This window comes from Pleurodeles waltl, chromosome 3_2, assembly GCF_031143425.1.
Source record: "Pleurodeles waltl isolate 20211129_DDA chromosome 3_2, aPleWal1.hap1.20221129, whole genome shotgun sequence".
NCBI lineage: Eukaryota > Metazoa > Chordata > Amphibia > Caudata > Salamandridae > Pleurodeles > Pleurodeles waltl.
Window position 1 is genome coordinate 42,621,792 of NC_090441.1, and position 18,184 is coordinate 42,639,975.

The following is an 18,184-nucleotide window of genomic DNA, read 5'->3' on the forward strand; positions in this document are numbered from 1 at the left end:
CCACACATTCCAGTCAGTTCCTCCTGCGCTGGCGCACAATGGACTGCCTAGAGCCAATGCAGGTGCCTGTGCACTATGGTGCAAGGGTGTCTGCGTTGCTTGCAGGATTGTTTTGGTGCAAGAAGAGGAACATTCCTTCATAAAACCAACCCTGGGAGGCTTTTTCCTCTTTCTAGGAGTATCCAATTTTAAAAGCTCATACTCTCTTTAAGAGGATGTGGGGAGTGATTTCAGCTTTGTTTTGTAGCTGCTAGATACAACAAGATCATTTCCCCCAATCCTACATGAGAACTCATGATGCGAGGAAACATTTAGAGAAAGTCAATCAGGCACTGTTTTGTCTGCAGAGCAGGCACGCATATTACTATACAGATGAAATGTCCTTCTTGCAAAAAGTAAATTCTTGAAAATTGGTGAAATGTGACTCCTGGTGGGGTTGTGCTTAAGTGGGGAATTTACCTGCACATACAGTGGTGGGGCCCCTAAGTGGGGCGAGTTTTTGGAAGAGGTTGTAAAATGTATACAAATGGTGGTAAGGTTGCTCTAACTGCAAAACTGGAATGCGAGGTGATGGATCGGGAGCTCTGGACAACTGCCTCCTTGCCTTTGCCACATAAAGAAGGTCAAGTTTATTTTGGGATTACCCGCAGATACTAGGCAATGCTACAGGCCCCAGAGTGCAGTGCAGTGTGTTGATCTCCTAAACACGTATGTTGGGCAAGAGATGCATGCTCTTTCCAAGGATAATTTTAGGGTTTGGAAGGCAAGGGCAACATGATAGGTCCATGCATGTTGTGCTAAACTTTAAAAAACAGACTACTGAAACTGGAATAAGTAGTCATAGGGATATGAGCGAGAGTATACCTACCTGGGCCAGCACTGACTTCAGAGGATATACCAGGCAGAAGGGAGTTCACAGTCGTAGTGTTCTTCACTGCATTACCATACCTGCAGTTCTTTGTGCCGTCATCCATGCCTGCGGTCCCTTTCCTACTCAGTGCCGAGTTTCTGGGAGCCTTCTGGTGGGCACTAAATACGGATGCATCCTAAAGATGGACTTGTCCCTAGAAATCGATGAACATGTAAACACAATAAACTCATGCGCTCCCTGGCACTAGAGCTGACAACGGCTTTTGGAAATTAGAGAAGTTACCATCACCCAAACTTTCAGAGCTCTTTGGAGCACTACAGATATTTACAATTGTGGACTGCAGAGAGTCCATATTATGAAGACAGCAGCTCTCACAGGCACTGCAGTTGCAATTCTTCCACGTTTCGTTGTCTCCATTACCAGGTAGGTGACGGGTTCGCTCACAGGTACTATGGGGTACTAAAGCCAGCAGCTCTACCGAGGTTACACGTTTTATTGGACTATCTATACCATTACATTCTAAGAAGGGGGGTAATCTATGGAACTACCAATAATTTTGTACATAATACATTATGTTGTCAGACAAGTCCAGGACTGAAAGTAGTGTTCTTACTGATATGGTGTGAAGATCCATCTCTTTATGTTGCCTCAGCTGTCATCGACTGAAACACAACAGGAGAACGACAGAGCATTCATAACAAAGCACAGCGAAAACTTTTGTTTTTAAAACGATCGGCAACAATTTTATTTGTCTTTTTGATGGAACACGCTTTGAAAGCAAACAATATATTGTTGCTGTACAGCTCCAAGTCATAACTGAAGTTTGGCAGATTTCTAAGTACTTGGGGCCAGATGTATCAAAGGGTTTTACCCATTCTATGTCTGTGGGAAAATGCGTTGGTACATATGGCCCTTAGTCTGTAGAAAATGGACTGAAAGGCTGGACTCGATTACGCAAATGCCATTTTGTACAAAAAAGGGAAACTATCTTTTTTATTAACACAATAAAGGAATTCTGATCAGGAATTCTGCCAGTACAGCTGAGCACCTCCAAAGCCCACGAGATTGGCCTGGCTAGTGCTCCTGTGCAGGGTTCAGAACTGCACCCTAATCAAGAAAACCACCAATACCAGTTGGTTGCTTGTCCAAAAAAATGTCAGCCCAGTCACCTGCCCGTACATTATGCAAGATGCAATTTCGATGCAACTGTAATCCAAGGTGCTTCGTTTTAATTCCAAAATCGTTTGTGATCATATCGTCTTGGAAAACTGACCAATGTTTGCCACCAGCAGTTCATCACCTTCCCCCAATAACAAAGCTGGGCTGATCGGCTTCCTTCTCTTCTGCTTCAGAGTCAGGTTTCTCCTCCTCGCTATGCTGTTCCTCCTGGGATTCACTAGAATCTGAAAGAAACACAAGAGGGGTTTATGGTATGAAGAGCTGTATACATATAAAATTATATATATATATATATAGTCTGAAACATCATCTGAAAGAGGTATTACAGCTTCTGAGTGGGTTGAAGCATGTAGGCAGAAAAGAGCAGCTGCAAGCCCAGTGGGGATGGCTTTGAATTCAATTAGGTTGATATTGACCCTGGGTTAGTCATTAATGACCTACTTCCCAAACGTACTTACTACTGATAAAGGAGAGAAATGCTTTTCTGTAAGCCTACAAGAAGTTTTTTTTTTTTTTTTTGGTCACGCACATAATAGATCTCTAAATGTCACCAAATATATATATATTCAAATTAATCTTGCCTCTATTGTGGTAAAGATTGTGGTCATGTAAAGGGGCATAATAAAGAATGTGAATGGCTTGAATAGATTAATGAAGTAAATGTATCTAATGTTGTACTACACACAATTGCTACTGGTGTGGCATCATACTGAGGTTGCCTTGTCCTGGAGCAGCTGCTGAACGGAACACCTGCACAAGTGGTTGGAGAATTGTGGTATCTGTCAGAAGAACTGGACATGGTGTGTGAGGGCCAAAGAAATGCCCAAATGTTGCATGGGCCAAGCGTTTGAGTAACGTAAAAGGAATGTGAAAGAAGTACAGTACACGCTCCTTCGAGCAGTAGAAAGGAGGGCCAGCGAACAGTGTGGGTAGAGTTGTCTTACACTGAAACTGGTGGTTGTGACTTGTGGATACAACTTAGTGTGTCGTTGTCAAAAAAGGGTTTTGATGAACTCCAACACTCTTGATACTAGAATTCATTTAGTGAGGTCATGTATGCAATATATTGACAAGGGACAAACAATCAAACAATTCTCTTCCCTAATATCTCAGATTGTTTTGTGTAGCTGGTTGGCCCATTCCTGGTCATTCAGCTCTTTATTTTATCCATTTACATACATGATTAGCTTATTTGAATAGATGATATGTTTAGTACAGGATATGTTTTCAGGGGTAAGGTACGTTCCCCAGCTGCAGGCCAAGAGGACTGGCGGTGGCCCTCCCCCCAGAGCCCAATTAATACTCTTTCCCTGGAAGGAGAAGGTACTGGCCATCCTGAGGGGTTGACAGGAATACCTCGGGGAGTGGAGTCTGGTAAGTCACAACATAACAAATATCACAAAAATGCAGTCACTTATGCTCACTGCTCACCTTATGCCACCTTTATAGTCACTCAACTCACCAGCCCAGTGCTCATTTGTCCAAAGACCCCTGTTTGGCAACTCACAATTGAAGTGTACTCACTGGGGGGGGGGGGGGGGGGGGGGAGGAGGAGGGGGGCATGGTTACTGTTACTCAAACCACCAGATCATTGTTTTCTTCTCCAAATACAGTTGTTTGTTAGCTCCCAAAGGAAGTGTATGTATCTGGAAGGATAACATTTGTCAAGTGTGTATAGTACAGGGACTGACATGACTACAACTCCCAGGAGGCGCTGTTATAATGACTCCAACCACCAGCACAGTGTCATCTTCTTCAAATACTCCTGTTTGTGAACTCACAATTGAAGTGTACTCACCTGGGATGATACCGTGGGCTAACTGTTGGGAAGCAGAGGGAGTGACACGACTGTAAAGCCCGACTGACCCTGTTTCTCAAAACCAAACACCTGACCAGTGTTCACTTGCCCAAATACACCTATTAGTGAACTCTCAAATGAAGTTTACTCATCTGGAAGTATACCATTTGGCAAATGTGCATAGTAGAGAGAGTGGCATGATTGTAAAGTCCAATAGGCATTGTTTTTGTAACCCCGAACACCAGCACAGAGTTTACTTGCCCATATACCCTTGTTTGCCAACTCACAAATGAAGTGTACTGACCTAGGGGGACAACGTATGGATGGTGTGTGTATAGTAAAGGGACTTACATGAATGCAAATCTCAGGAGGCTCTGACACTGTTACCCCAACCACCAGCACAGTGTCATCCTCTCCAAATACCCTGGTTTGGTAACTTGCAAATGAAGTTTACTCACCTGGGGGCATAACGTTTGTATAGTGTGTGTAGTAGAGACAGTGACAGGACTGCAGATCCCAGGAGGCACTGTTTCCAGACCTCCAAACACCAGCACAGTGTTCCATTGTCCAAAACCCCCGGTTTGTCAACTCCCAAATGAACTTTACTCACCTGGGAGGATACTATTTGTCAAGTGTGGGTAGTAGAGGGAATAACATGACTGCACCTCACAGGGGGCACTGTTTCTCTGACTCCAAACACCATAACAGTGTACTTTTGATCAAAGAGCCCAGTTTGGCAAGTCACAATGCAAGTTTACTCAGATGTGAGGATACAATTTGTAAATTGTGTGCAGTAGAGGGACTGACATGACTACTAAGGCCAGGAGGCTCTGTATCTCTCACTGCAGACACAAACCCAGGTTCCAGAAGCCCAAACAGCCATGTCTGTGAAATCCCAATTGAAGTACACTCACCTGGGAGGATACCATAGGAAAAATGGTGGTAAGTAGAGGGAGTGACCAGAATGCAAATCTCAGATTGGCCCTGTTTCCCTAACTCCAACAACAAAACCACTTTCATTTGCCCACATCTATCTAGTAGAGAACCCCCAGATGAACTCTACACACCTGGGAGCATAACAATTGTTAAGTGTGTGCAGTAGAGCCAGTGACATCACTGTAACTCTAAGGAGACACTGTTTCCCCAACTCAAAACACCACACCAGTGGTCACTTGCTCAAATACCCCTGCCTACTAAGTCACATTGGAGGTTTACTCATCTGGGAGTGACCAGGATACAGATCATTCCCAACTCTGAGATGTTTCTGGCTACCTAGCTCCATCTTGACCTGCTAACCCAAGATGAAACTATTGAGGACAGAAAGGAAAGCTAGCCCAGTGTGTGCAACAAGTAGTTCTAAGGCTTCTGGTTGCAAGACCCAATTGGTATGGGCAGCAGACACATTAGTTCTGCAGTAACCACATGATGATTATTGTTGCATATACTTCAAACTCCTGGGCCTGCCTGTATCAAATTCGACTAGGCCTAGTGCCAAAAATCTAGCTTGCCTAGCCACTGTTTAGCCTGCCTGCACTGGTGGCAAGATAACATTCTCAGGCCACCACCCCAAGGACAATGTTTTGCACATCTCAGTTGCTGTTTCAGGCAAGGAGATCTGGCATATTTCACAAATGTCATGTAAATACAGCCAATACCATGTGTACCCGTCACAATAAGATTACCTGCAAATCAAATATATACAAGGTCTTTGCGAAATGTCACTGTAAACGTTTGGAGGTAGATGTCACAATACAACCAGTAACATTGTATGTTTCACATTAACAGGTCGAGCTGCCACTGGCCACATAGAGCCCACAGAAGATACTGCCACTACCCCTATGAATGAAGCCCTCAGCGATGAAGATACTCCTGGACATTTGGACGTGGAGGACTGTTCTGGCCCATCTGGACAACCTGGTCCGACATCAACAGTGAGTCTCACTGTGGCCACTACATCATCTCTCAGATCGGTTGCCTCCATATCACGGACAACCATGTGCCCCCCCCCCAACCTGTGTCCCTAGGACAGTGTCAACCATCTTGTGTCCCCCAGTCCAGGACCCTGAGTCGCAGCACACCACCTCTGAAAATGATGGTCCAGGAACCAGTTGGAGGGGGCACCCTGTGGCAAGGGTACAGGGCTGTGGGGGTAGGGTGCGTGGAAGGGATGCTGTGGACCAGCAGGGTGAGGCCACTGGGGCTTCTCCTGGTCAGGACACCATCAGTCACATCTTGGGGGTCTACCAGGAGTCCCAAGGCGTGATGGGCAATGTACTTGCTGAACTCCAGGAAATGAAGCAGTTGCAGATGGACTTCCATCAGGAAATGCATGTATACATGAAAGCTGCTGATGGAGCAGGCACACTCGGTTCACAAAGGCTGTCAGTGCATTGATATTTTTCAGAAAAGGCCTAAACGCTAGCCCGCACAGGTGCAATTTAATTTGGTGGCACAAAGGGCCATCACACAGTAACACATCTTGATTTATTTTTTATATGACTTTCATTCCACAGATGTAGATGGAAAAAAGACATAAATGTTCTATCACCCGGATTTGAACCTTCAGCCTCCTGACTGACAGTCCAAGAAATTTACCAGTAGGCCAGTAGAGACTCTACAACACTACGTCAAAACGTACCTACTGTAAAACTAATGGCAGGAGACAAAAGGGGTGGGTGAGCAGCGCGCCGGTGAACTTCGCTCCACTGACAGCTAGCAGAGTTTTTTTGCCGAACTCTGTGCTCTGCTTGGAGCGGGAAGTGTCAAACCTTCATAAACTCGGCCAACGGAGTGGAGTTCATCGTCCACCCCTAGTTGTGACATCAGCTGGGGTATGGTGCTGTTCCATATTATGAAGGAATCATGGGCTGAATCCGGATAACAGGCACAGACCTGTGAAATGTGGAGGCCTGCCAAACAGACAACTTGCATGTTGATGGAATGGAAGTTCTTTCTGTTGTGGTATACTTGTTCATTGGCCTCCGGTGGGACCAAGCCAACATGTGTGCCATCAATGGCCCCCACCACATGTGGGATGCGTGCAAAACCATAAAAGACAGCCTTCACCTGGGCTAAATCCTGACGTCGGGAAACTGGATGTAGCTGTCCAGGTGTTTCAACATTGCTGAGAGTACATCCTTCAACACCAAACTGAACATAGGTTGGGAAAGGCCAGCTGATAAAGCCACTGTATGTTGAAAGAACCCTGTGGCTAGGAAGTGCAATACTGACATGACTTGTACAAGGGATGGTATGCAGGTTGGATAACTAATAGCGGGCATCAGATCTGGCTCTAACTGACGACATAAGTCCACTATTGTTTGCCTATTCAGACAGTAAAGAAGGATAATGTGGCGTTCTTCCATGGTCTGAAGGTCTGGCAGTGGAAGGTAGACAGGAAGTTGTTGCATCCTCCCTCTCTCTGCGTACCTACGTCCGACATGATTTCTAACATTCTTTACTGTGTCTACAGCAACATAAATGATGCATGTCAAAGATATCATGTGACAAGGCATTTCTAAATCGATAGACATGGCAACCAGTCCACATCACATCTGCAAATAGCACAAGGGGTCACATGTAACCCCCATGGTTTTCTACACGTGCCCACAACATGTATATGGATCAGAGTCAAAGATGTGAAACACAATCACCCCTTGAAATGTGACTGGCTATTCCTACCGCCAAATGACCGTCAGTGGGGGTAGACTGTGCCCCACTGTTAAATGTCATCTGTGCCCTGCAACATACTACAATAGTATTTGAGGAGTAGGTCCTACATGGCAAGAAAGGTTAAGCATGTTTGTGAGGTCAAATATAAATTTTGGATGTGTGGCGCAGTTTATAATGAAAATGTCACTTACCCAGTGTACATCTGTTCGTGGCATTAGTCGCTGCAGATTCACATGTTTGGCACAGTCCGCTGCCTGGTGTTGGGCTCGGAGTATTACAAGTTGTTTTTCTTCGAAGAAGTCTTTTTGGTCACGGGACCGAAGGACTCCTCCCTCTTCGGCTCCATTGCGCATGGGCGTCGACTCCATCTTAGATTGTTTTCCCCGCAGAGGGTGAGGATGGAGTTGTTTGGTATAAATAGTGCCCATGCAATGGAGTGAATATGTATGTACGTTAAGAGTTTATAATAATTATTTACAAATGTTCAGATGTTTAAGATTTATGATCTACTTCTAAACGGCTACAGGCTTCCCGGGGAGGTGGGAGGGTACATGTGAATCTGCAGCGACTAATGCCACGAACAGATGTACACTGGGTAAGTGACATTTTCAGTTCGATGGCATATGTTGCTGCAGATACACATGTTTGGCATCGACTATAAAGCAGTTACCTCCCCTAAAAGCGGTGGTTTAGCCTGTAGGAGTTGAAGTAGTTTGGAATAATGTTCTTAGTACAGCTTGGCCCACTGTAGCTTGTTGTGCATTTAGTACGTCTACACAGTAGTGTTTAGTAAACGTATGAGGCGTAGACCAGGTTGCAGCCTTACATATTTCGCTCATAGGAATGTTTCCTAGAAAGGCCATTGTAGCACCTTTCTTTCTGGTTGAGTGTGCCTTTGGTTTAATAGGCAATTTTCTTTTGGCTTTAAGATAGCATGTTTGAATACATCTGACTATCCATCTAGCAATGCCTTGTTTAGAGATTGGATTTCCTATGTGTGGTTTTTGAAAAGCTATGAACAGTTGTTTTGTTTTCCTGATTAGCTTTGTTCTGTCAATGTAATACATTAGTGCTCTTTTGATGTCTAATGTATGTAGTGCTCTTTCAGCCACAGAATTTGGTTGTGGGAAGAACACTGGCAATTCTACTGTTTGATTTAAATGGAATGGTGAGATTACCTTTGGCAGAAATTTTGTATTTGTTTTTAGAACTATTTTATTGTTGTGTATTTGAATAAATGGTTCTTGTATGGTAAATGCCTGTATTTCACTTACTCTTCTGAGGGATGTGATTGCAATGAGAAATGCGACCTTCCAGGTTAGATATTGCATTTCACAGGAATGCATGGGTTCAAAAGGTGGACCCATGAGTCTTGTTAAGACGATGTTAAGATTCCATGAAGGAACTGGTGGTGTTCTTGGTGGTATAATTCTTTTTAGCCCTTCCATGAATGCTTTAATAACTGGTATTCTAAATAGAGACGATGAATGAGTAGTTTGTAGGTAAGCAGATATTGCTGCGAGGTGTATTTTTATAGATGAAAAAGCGAGATTTGCTTTTTGCAAATGTAGTAAGTATCCTACTATGTCTTTAGTAGAGGCATGTAATGGTTGTATTTGATTGGCATGGCAGTAGTAAACAAATCTTTTCCACTTAGATGCATAGCAGTGTCTAGTGGAAGGTTTTCTAGCTTGTTTTATGACCTCCATGCATTCTTGTGTGAGGTCTAAGTGTCCGAATTCTAGGATTTCAGGAGCCAAATTGCCAGATTCAATGATGCTGGGTTTGGATGCCTGATCTGTTGTTTGTGTTGTGTTAACAGATCAGGCCTGTTGGGTAGTTTGACATGCGGTACTAGTGAAAGGTCTAGTAGAGTTGTATACCAAGGTTGTCTTGCCCATGTGGGTGCTATCAGTATGAGTTTGAGTTGGTTTTGACTCAACTTGTTTACTAGATATGGAAGGAGAGGGAGAGGGGGAAAAGCGTACGCAAATATCCCTGACCAACTCATCCATAGAGCATTGCCTTGTGATTCGCGGTGTGGGTACCTGGATGCGAAGTTTTGGCATTTTGAGTTTTGTTTTGTTGCGAACAAATCTATCTGGGGTGTTCCCCAAATTTGAAAGTACTTGTTCAGAACTTGGGGGTGAATTTCCCATTCGTGGACTTGTTGGTGGTCTCGCGAAAGGTTGTCTGCTAGTTGGTTTTGTATTCCTGGAATAAATTGTGCTATTAGGCGAATGTTGTTGTGAATCGCCACTGCCAAATTTTTTGTGTTAGGAGGCACAATTGTGTTGAGTGTGTTCCTCCTTGTTTGTTTAAATAATACATTGTTGTCATGTTGTCTGTTTTGACAAGAATGTATTTGTGTGTTATTATGGGTTGGAAGGCTTTTAATGCTAGAAATACTGCTAACAGTTCTAGGTAATTGATATGAAATTTTGTTTCGTGTATATCCCATTGTCCTTGAATGCTGTGGTGATTGAGGTGTGCTCCCCACCCTGTCATGGAAGCATCTGTTGTTATAACGTATTGAGGCACTGGGTCCTGAAATGTCCGCCCTTTGTTTAAATTTTTGCTGTTCCACCATAGAAGCGAGAGGTATGTTTGGCGGTCTACCAACACCAGATCTTGAAGTTGACCCTGTGCCTGTGACCATTGTGATGCTAGACACTGTTGTAAGGGTCGCATGTGTAGTCTTGCGTTTGGGACAATGGCTATGCATGATGACATCATGCCTAGAAGTTTTAGCACAAATTTTGCTTGTATCTTTTGGTTTGGAAACATAGCACTTATTACCTTGTGGAATGCCTGCACTCTTTGTGGACTTGGAGTGGCAATTCCTTTTGATGTGTTGATGGTTGCTCCTAGATATTGTTGTGTTTGACACGGTTCTAGGTGTGATTTTGTATAGTTGATGGAAAACCCCAGTTTGTGAAGGGTTTGTATGACAAATGTGGTGTCGTTTGCGCATTTTTTTACTGTGTTGGTCTTGATTAGCCAATCGTCTAGGTAAGGGAACACATGTATCTGTTGTCTCCTGATGTGTGCTGCTACTACTGCTAGACATTTTGTGAACACTCTTGGTGCAGTTGTTATTCCGAATGGCAACACCTTGAATTGGTAATGTATTCCTTTGAATACGAACCGTAGGTACTTTCTGTGAGAAGGGTGTATTGGTATATGAAAGTACGCATCCTTTAGGTCTAATGTGGTCATGTAATCTTGCTGTTTGAGCAGTGGAATGATGTCTTGTAGTGTGACCATGTGAAAATGGTCCGATATGATGTAGGTATTTAGTGTCCTGAGATCTAATATTGGTCTTAATGTTTTGTGTTTTTTTGGAATTAGAAAGTACAGGGAGTAAACTCCTGTGTTTTTTTGTTGTACTGGTACTAACTCTATTGCATCCTTTTGCAGTAGTGCTTGAACTTCTAGTCCTAAAAGTTCTAAATGTTGTGGTGACATTTTGCGTGTTTTGGGGGGGATGTTTGGTGGGAAGTTGTGGAATTCTATGCAATAGCCATGTTGGATTATTGCTAATACCCAATTGTCTGTTGTAATCTGTTGCCAAGATTGGTAGAATTGGCTTAGTCTTCCCCCCACTGGTGTTGAGTGAAGGGGTTGCGTGACTTGAAAGTCACTGTTTAGGTGGAGGTGTTTTTGGAGTCTGGAATCTTCCCCTACTCCTTGGGAATTGACCCCCCCTATATCCCCTGAAACCTCCCCTTTGGAAGGAACCCTGATATGGTGTGGTTCTTGTTTGTTGGCTGGTGGTGTCTGTGGGTTGGCCACGAAACCCCCCTCTAAATGGAGTTTTTCTGAAAGAGCCTCTGCTCTGCGGGGAGTAGAGTGCGCCCATGGCCTTGGCCGTGTCTGTGTCCTTTTTAAGTTTTTCAATGGCTGTATCCACTTCAGGGCCAAAAAGTTGTTTTTCGTTGAAGGGCATATTAAGGACAGCCTGCTGGATTTCAGGTTTGAAGCCTGAAGTGTGGAGCCAAGCGTGTCTCCTTATGGTGACAGCAGTGTTGACTGTTCTCGCTGCAGTATCGGCTGCGTCCAGTGAAGAGCGGATTTGATTGTTTGAGATCGTTTGTCCCTCTTCAACTATTTGCTGCGCCCTTTTTTGGTATTCTTGGGGAAGATGGTCTACGAGAAGTTGCATCTCATCCCAGTGAGCGCGGTCATATCTGGCCAGCAGCGCTTGAGAATTTGCGATGCGCCACTGGTTGGCTGCCTGTGATGCTACTCTTTTCCCTGCCGCATCAAATTTTCTGCTTTCTTTGTCCGGAGGTGGGGCATCACCAGATGTATGGGAATTTGCTCTTTTGCGAGCTGCCCCTACTACTACGGAGTCAGGTGGTAACTGCGAAGTAATAAACACTGGATCTGTGGGTGGTGGTTTGTATTTTTTATCCACCCTTGGGGTGATGGCTCTTGATTTTACGGGCTCTTCAAAAATTTGTTTTGCGTGCCGTAACATCCCCAGTAGCATTGGGAGACATTGATATTGGCTATGTGTAGCCGAGAGGGTGTTAAATAAAAAATCATCCTCTATAGGATCTGAATGCAGTTGGACATTGTGGAATTCTGCAGCCCTAGCCACCAGTTGTGAGTATGAGGTACTGTCCTCTGGCGGTGACGGCTTTGTGGGGTATGAATCTGGATCATTGTCCGGCACTGGGTGTCGTATAGGTCCCAAGCGTCTTGATCCTGATCATCTTGACTTATGGTAGTTTGCGCTGGTGAGTGCATTTGTGGCGGTGTTTGTGCCGGCGATGCCTGTTGTAGTGGAGAGGGCGGAGGCGTGACTTTTTTGACCACTTTGGCTTGTGGTTGTGCGTCATCCTTGAGGAGACTGATCCTTCTTTTCCTCATTATAGGGGGAAGGGTTGATATCTTCCCTGTGTCTTGCTGGATGTACAGTCTCTTTTGTGTGTAGTCTGATTCGACACTTGTCCAAATCTGTGCATCTGGCCACTTATTCCTTGTTCCTCTGAGTAGGATGAAGGTGTGGTATTTTTCGGCGCCGAGAGAGAATCTTTTTTCGGTTTCGGCACCGACAGAATTTTTGTTCCTTTCGGCATGGATTCTCGGTGCCGATGTTTTTCGGTGCCGGTATCTTGTCTTTGTCTCTCGGAGCCGCTTTCTCGGCTCCGAGGTTGCTCCATGGCGGTCCCTCGACCGGAGTCGGGTGTCTTCGCTATGGGCGTGCCCTTTTTCGGCGCCTTCGACGGGTCGCCTGTTTTATGGGTCGAGCCATGGCCTGTTGGCAGTGGCGTCCCCTGGGCTTTCGTTTTGTCGATGGTTTTACTTTTCGACGTCTTACTCACAGTTTGTTGCTGTTGTTCGACGTCGGAGTCTCCGGATTCTGATTCCGGAACCGAGAATGTTTCCTCTTTGTCGTCGAAACGTTGTTTTGTCGGCGTGGACGCCATTTGTAGACGCCTGGCTCTTCGGTCCCGGAGTGTTTTTCTGGACCGGAAGGCTCGACAGGCCTCACAGGTATCCTCCTTGTGCTCGGGGGACAAGCACAAGTTACAGACCAAGTGCTGATCTGTATAAGGATACTTACTGTGACATTTTGGGCAGAAACGGAACGGGGTCCGTTCCATCGGCTTCGATGTAGCACGCGGTCGGGCCGACCAGGCCCCGATGGGGGAATCGAAGCTACCCCAAAGTCTTCCGATGATCGGTGTCGATGTACCTAACTATCCCGATACCGAACGGAACAATACCGACGCTTTCTTCCGAGATTCTGACTAACTTTCCGAACCGAAACACGGAGCGAAAAGGAATACGTCCGAACCCGACAGCGGAAAAAAACAATCTAAGATGGAGTCGACGCCCATGCGCAATGGAGCCGAAGAGGGAGGAGTCCTTCGGTCCCGTGACCAAAAAGACTTCTTCGAAGAAAAACAACTTGTAATACTCCGAGCCCAACACCAGGCAGCGGACTGTGCCAAACATGTGTATCTGCAGCAACATATGCCATCGAACAGCTCAATACAGCATTTCAGGCTGCCAAAATGGCGGCTGCCTGACCTACTCCACTGGACATTAGGAACCGCACATGACCGCTGGCGGAATTTGTCATGGTGGTAGGCAGTTGCAACCGTGGCAGACACAGCCATAGGCCGATGTTGTTGCTAGGAGCGGTCGCGGGCCAATGGCTGTGCCAGCGATGACCGCTTACGTGGCGGACATGACCGCTATATTCTGCAGATTCATTCACTTGACTCCTGACACTGCTTCCAGCCAAGACCTCCATGACCTGATCTGCTGTGTACCACCTCTGGGAGCAATCATACCACATCCAGCAGTCAACAGTGATTCTGCCCTTTCTCCAAAGGAGCTGGAGAGGCTAGTTGATGGTCCTACCCCTGCATGGACAACTCTATGGTTCACCAGAGGAGAAGGTAAGTACCTCATGTGCACAGTTTTCTCTGTACTTCGCAATCCTTTTTCCTACTCACAGGCTAGGATGTGGCCATGTATGCTAGTTTGACTAATGTGTCTGTTGTGGCAATCTGTGGGGCATCAATGGGAGGGACCATGTGCAGGTATTGGTGGCCAGTGCCATATTTTAAGTTCAGTCACGTTGTGTTGTGTAAGGGTTTTGGGGTCCTAGATCCTCCTTGTGTTGGATGCACATAACTAGGTGAGGAGACATTACTGCCATCCACTGACATCTCTTTCCTCATGATTGTTGTAAATGTCAGACAACATGTATGTGCATGACAGCATGAGCCATGTATGCATGTTGTAAGAGTCAGTTGAGAGTAATGTGAGCAATATGTATGGTGCCACAGAGATTTCTAAGAACATCTGCCCTTGCTAAACTGTTGTTTGGAAGGCATATCATGACTCACTCTGCCCTTTAGGTTGCCACACACACTATATGCCAAATTTATGTTGGCTACATGATGTACTGTCATGCATGGAAGTGATGGAAATGGAGTGTCATTTATGTTCTGTCAGCTCAGCCTGCAGAGATCAGGTCCTGTCGCATGTATCTCTCAGGATGGGACCTAGACTAGGCTGGGGTAGAGTCATATGGCTATGCAACTGTGGCACTGTGTCCACTCCTTGTACCCCAACAGATCCTGTCATGTGGCCAATACGAGGCTCTGGTGGCAAATGCTACCTAGAATGCCTCATTCCTTCGACAAGATTAGGAATGGGTACAAAGGTAAAATGGGTTAATCTAAGCCATATGTGCACTTAGCATCATTGTCAATGGTTGTGTTTGACTCACGACAGGCCCCTTACTCCCACAGCTCTGTTGTTAGCTTCCCACAGGTCATATTTGTCCTGTATTGACTTATTGAACAAATGACAGTCCCACAGTGCAGAACGTGTGTTGGTTACCGGGAGGCCATGATATGTGACTCAGTAACTTGGTCACATAGTAGAAACTGTACAACACATGTCTTTGTTGATGCTGTCTCTGTAGGCTGGACACATCTATCCAAAGGAGTGCTCAGTAGTACAGGTACATAGCACAGAACCCCACCCCCTGAAGTGGCATGAGTCTGCATTCGTTATTGCACATGTTCCTACATGGATAGGTAAGACACTTTTTGTACCCACCATGCCAGTCCCTTCATTGCTACTCATGTGTAATGTTTGAGTTTGTACTCTGGCAGTTGCCTGTACAGACTGTATGAAGTGAGTCATTCTCACAGAGTGCAGATGTGTTGGTCCATTCATGCCTAAGGAGTTTACCCTTCAGAAGTCACATATATGTGATGTGTTTCATAGTGGCCCATATTACAGTACAGGTTGCTAGAGCATGGGCTACATGATGTCAGTAAGCTTGCTTACTCATTGTAGGGCCTGAGCAGGATAGTGAGTTAGTGTGCAGATGGAAAGATATATGTCTGTAGTCATGTCCCTGTACTTATTGGCTTGTATGTGTCACACTTGGGGAGTATTGACAAAGAGAAAAGTCCTAGCTTGATGTTACCTACATGTATGTGACAAAACCATTTGTGATAATAATCTCTTGATTTGTCTTTTGCATCCATGCAGGTCAACTCCCATCAAAAGAAGGGATTACGGAGAGCCATCACCTGGAATGTGCGGACCCTGGGGGTCCACAGGCAGCGGAAAAGGTGGGAGGACTCAAGACGCTGGGCCTGGAAGATCACCGCAGTCCAGCAGGGGATGTCCTCCCAAAGTGGGCAGGGTGCCGGTCATGATCCCTCTAATGGCCCGCATTCTGGCAATGGCCTATCCAGAGCTTGATGGGTGTTTGGAGGGCAGCATAGCAGCCACAAGGTGGTGAGTACAGGGCATATTCCTGCTTGTCACATTGCCAAGTGAATGAGTTAGGTTCTGACAGCTCCTCCTGACAATTAAGTATGAACCATGTGTCACACAGTAGATGAGTGATTGTTTGTGTAGGCATATCATGAGGTGCAAACTGATTTGCCTTGCCTATTGGCCCAGGGACCTAGGACACAACTGGGTAGAATCCACAAACCACATGCTCTCCGGGGACGACATATGGCTAGGTACACTGATCAATCAACTACTGTTTGCTGTAGTGTGTATAATTGCTATGCAACAGACCACTACTCCTTAATGTTACAGGCCAAAGGTAAGTGATAGATCTCTGTCCTCAGCCATGTGTCTGGGTAAATGAATATACAGGCATCTGCCACCCAGAGGCGACTTCTCTTCAGTGTATGACAGGTGCTGGTGCCTCACTGCAGTCTGTAATGTGAAGATGGCCAACATTCATGTGACAGAGACTACATTGTTCTTTGGGTCAGCTACAGATCAATACTTTCCCTTGGTAAGTGGGGAGTGTCCATTGACATGGTTTATGTACCAACACTGTTTCCATCATTCCTTGTGGCTACATGTCATCATGTGTCCCTTTCTCTTTTGAAAAACAGATGTAAGCTTCTGTTTCATGCACGGTTTACCTATGTTGATGGGATGATGTATGTATTCCCTCACATATACGTGCATGGCTAACTGTGTGTGGAATAGGACATTTACAATGGGGGTATGTAGGAAGTTGGCTCTGTATGTGCTATTTCAAAGTAAGGAATAGCATGCACAGAGTCCAAGGGTTCCCCTTAGAGGTAAAATAGTGGTAAAAAGAGATAATACTAATGCTCTATTTTGTGGTAGTGTGGTCGAGCAGTAGGCTTATCCAAGGAGTAGTGTTAAGCATTTGTTGTACATACACATAGACAATAAATGAGGTACACACACTCAGAGACAAATCCAGCCAATAGGTTTTGTTATAGAAAAATATATTTTCTTAGTTTATTTTAAGAACCACAGGTTCAAATTTCACATGTAATAGCTTGATTGGAAGGTATTGCAGGTAAGTATTCTAGGAACTTTGAATCATTACATTAGCATGAATACTTTTGTCATAAAACACAATAAGTTGTTTTAAAAGTGGACACGGTGCAATTTTCACAGTTCCTGGGGGAGGTAAGTTATTGTTAGTTTTCACAGGTAAGTAAGTCACTTACAGTTCTCAGTTTTTGGTCCAAGGTAGCCCACCGTTGGGGGTTCAGAGCAACCCCAAAGTTATCACACCAGCAGCTCAGGGCCGGTCAGGTGCAAAGGTCAAAGAGGTGCCCAAAACACATAGGCTATAATGGAGAGAAGGGGGTGCCCCGGTTCCAGTCTGCCAGCAGGTAAGTACCCGCGTCTTCGGAGGGCAGACCAGGGGGGTTTTGTAGGGCACCGGGGGGGACACAAAGTAGCACAGAAAGTACACCCTCAGCAGCGCGGGGGCGGCCGGGTGCAGTGTGCAAACACGCGTCGGGTTTCCTTCAGTTTTCAATGGGAGACCAAGGGGTCTCTTCAGCGATGCAGGCAGGCAAGGGGGGGGCTCCTCGGGGTAGCCACCACCTGGGCAAGGGAGAGGGCCTCCTGGGGGTCACTCCTGCACAGAAGTTCCGTTTCTTTAGGGGCTGCGGGTGCAGGGTCTTTTCCAGCCGTCGGGAAATGGAGTTCAGACAGGCGCGGTCAGGGGGAGCCTGGGGATTCCCTCTGCAGGCGTCGCTGTGGGGGATCAGGGGGGACAACTTTGGTTACTCACAGTCCTAGAGTCGCCGGAGGGTCCTCCCTGAGTTGGTTGTTCTCCACCAGTCGAGTCGGGGTCGCCGGGTGCAGTGTTGCAAGTCTCACGCTTCTTGCGGGGAGTTGCAGGGGTCTTTAAATCTGCTCCTTGTAACAAAGTTGCAGTTCTTTTGGAGCAGTGCCGCTGTCCTCAGGAGTTTCTTGTCTTTTTCGAAGCAGGGCAGTCCTCAGAGGATTCAGAGGTCGCTGGTCCCTTGGAAAGCGTCGCTGGAGCAGGTTTCTTTGGAAGGCAGGAGACAGGCCGCGAAGTCTGGGGCCAAGGCAGTTGGTGTCTTCTGTTCTTCCTCTGCAGGGGTTTGTCAGCTCGGCAGTCCTTCTTCTTGTAGTTGCTGGAATCTAAATCTTTAGGTTCAGGGAAGCCCTTAAATACTAAATTTAAGGGCGTGTTTAGGTCTGGGGGGTTAGTAGCCAAAGGCTACTAGCCCTGAGGGTGGGTACACCCTTTTTGTGCCTCCTCCCAAGGGGAGGGGGTCACATCCCTAATCCTATTGGGGGAATCCTCCATCTGCAAGATGGAGGATTTCTAAAAGTTAGAGTCACCTCAGCTC

General features: G+C 45.8%; 1 protein-coding gene across 1 annotated transcript in view; it reads right to left on the reverse strand.

Annotated features, from left to right (window-relative positions):
• Positions 1–1,586: 1,586 nt before the first annotated feature.
• The window catches only part of PRKRIP1 (PRKR interacting protein 1), a 78,359-nt gene continuing 61,761 nt past the window's right edge, over positions 1,587–18,184 (reverse strand). Inside the window, exon 7 of the mRNA XM_069226704.1 lies at positions 1,587–2,274. Within this exon, the coding sequence (XP_069082805.1) occupies positions 2,168–2,274 (107 nt within the window). The 3' untranslated portion in view covers positions 1,587–2,167. The remainder of the gene's footprint in view (positions 2,275–18,184) is intronic.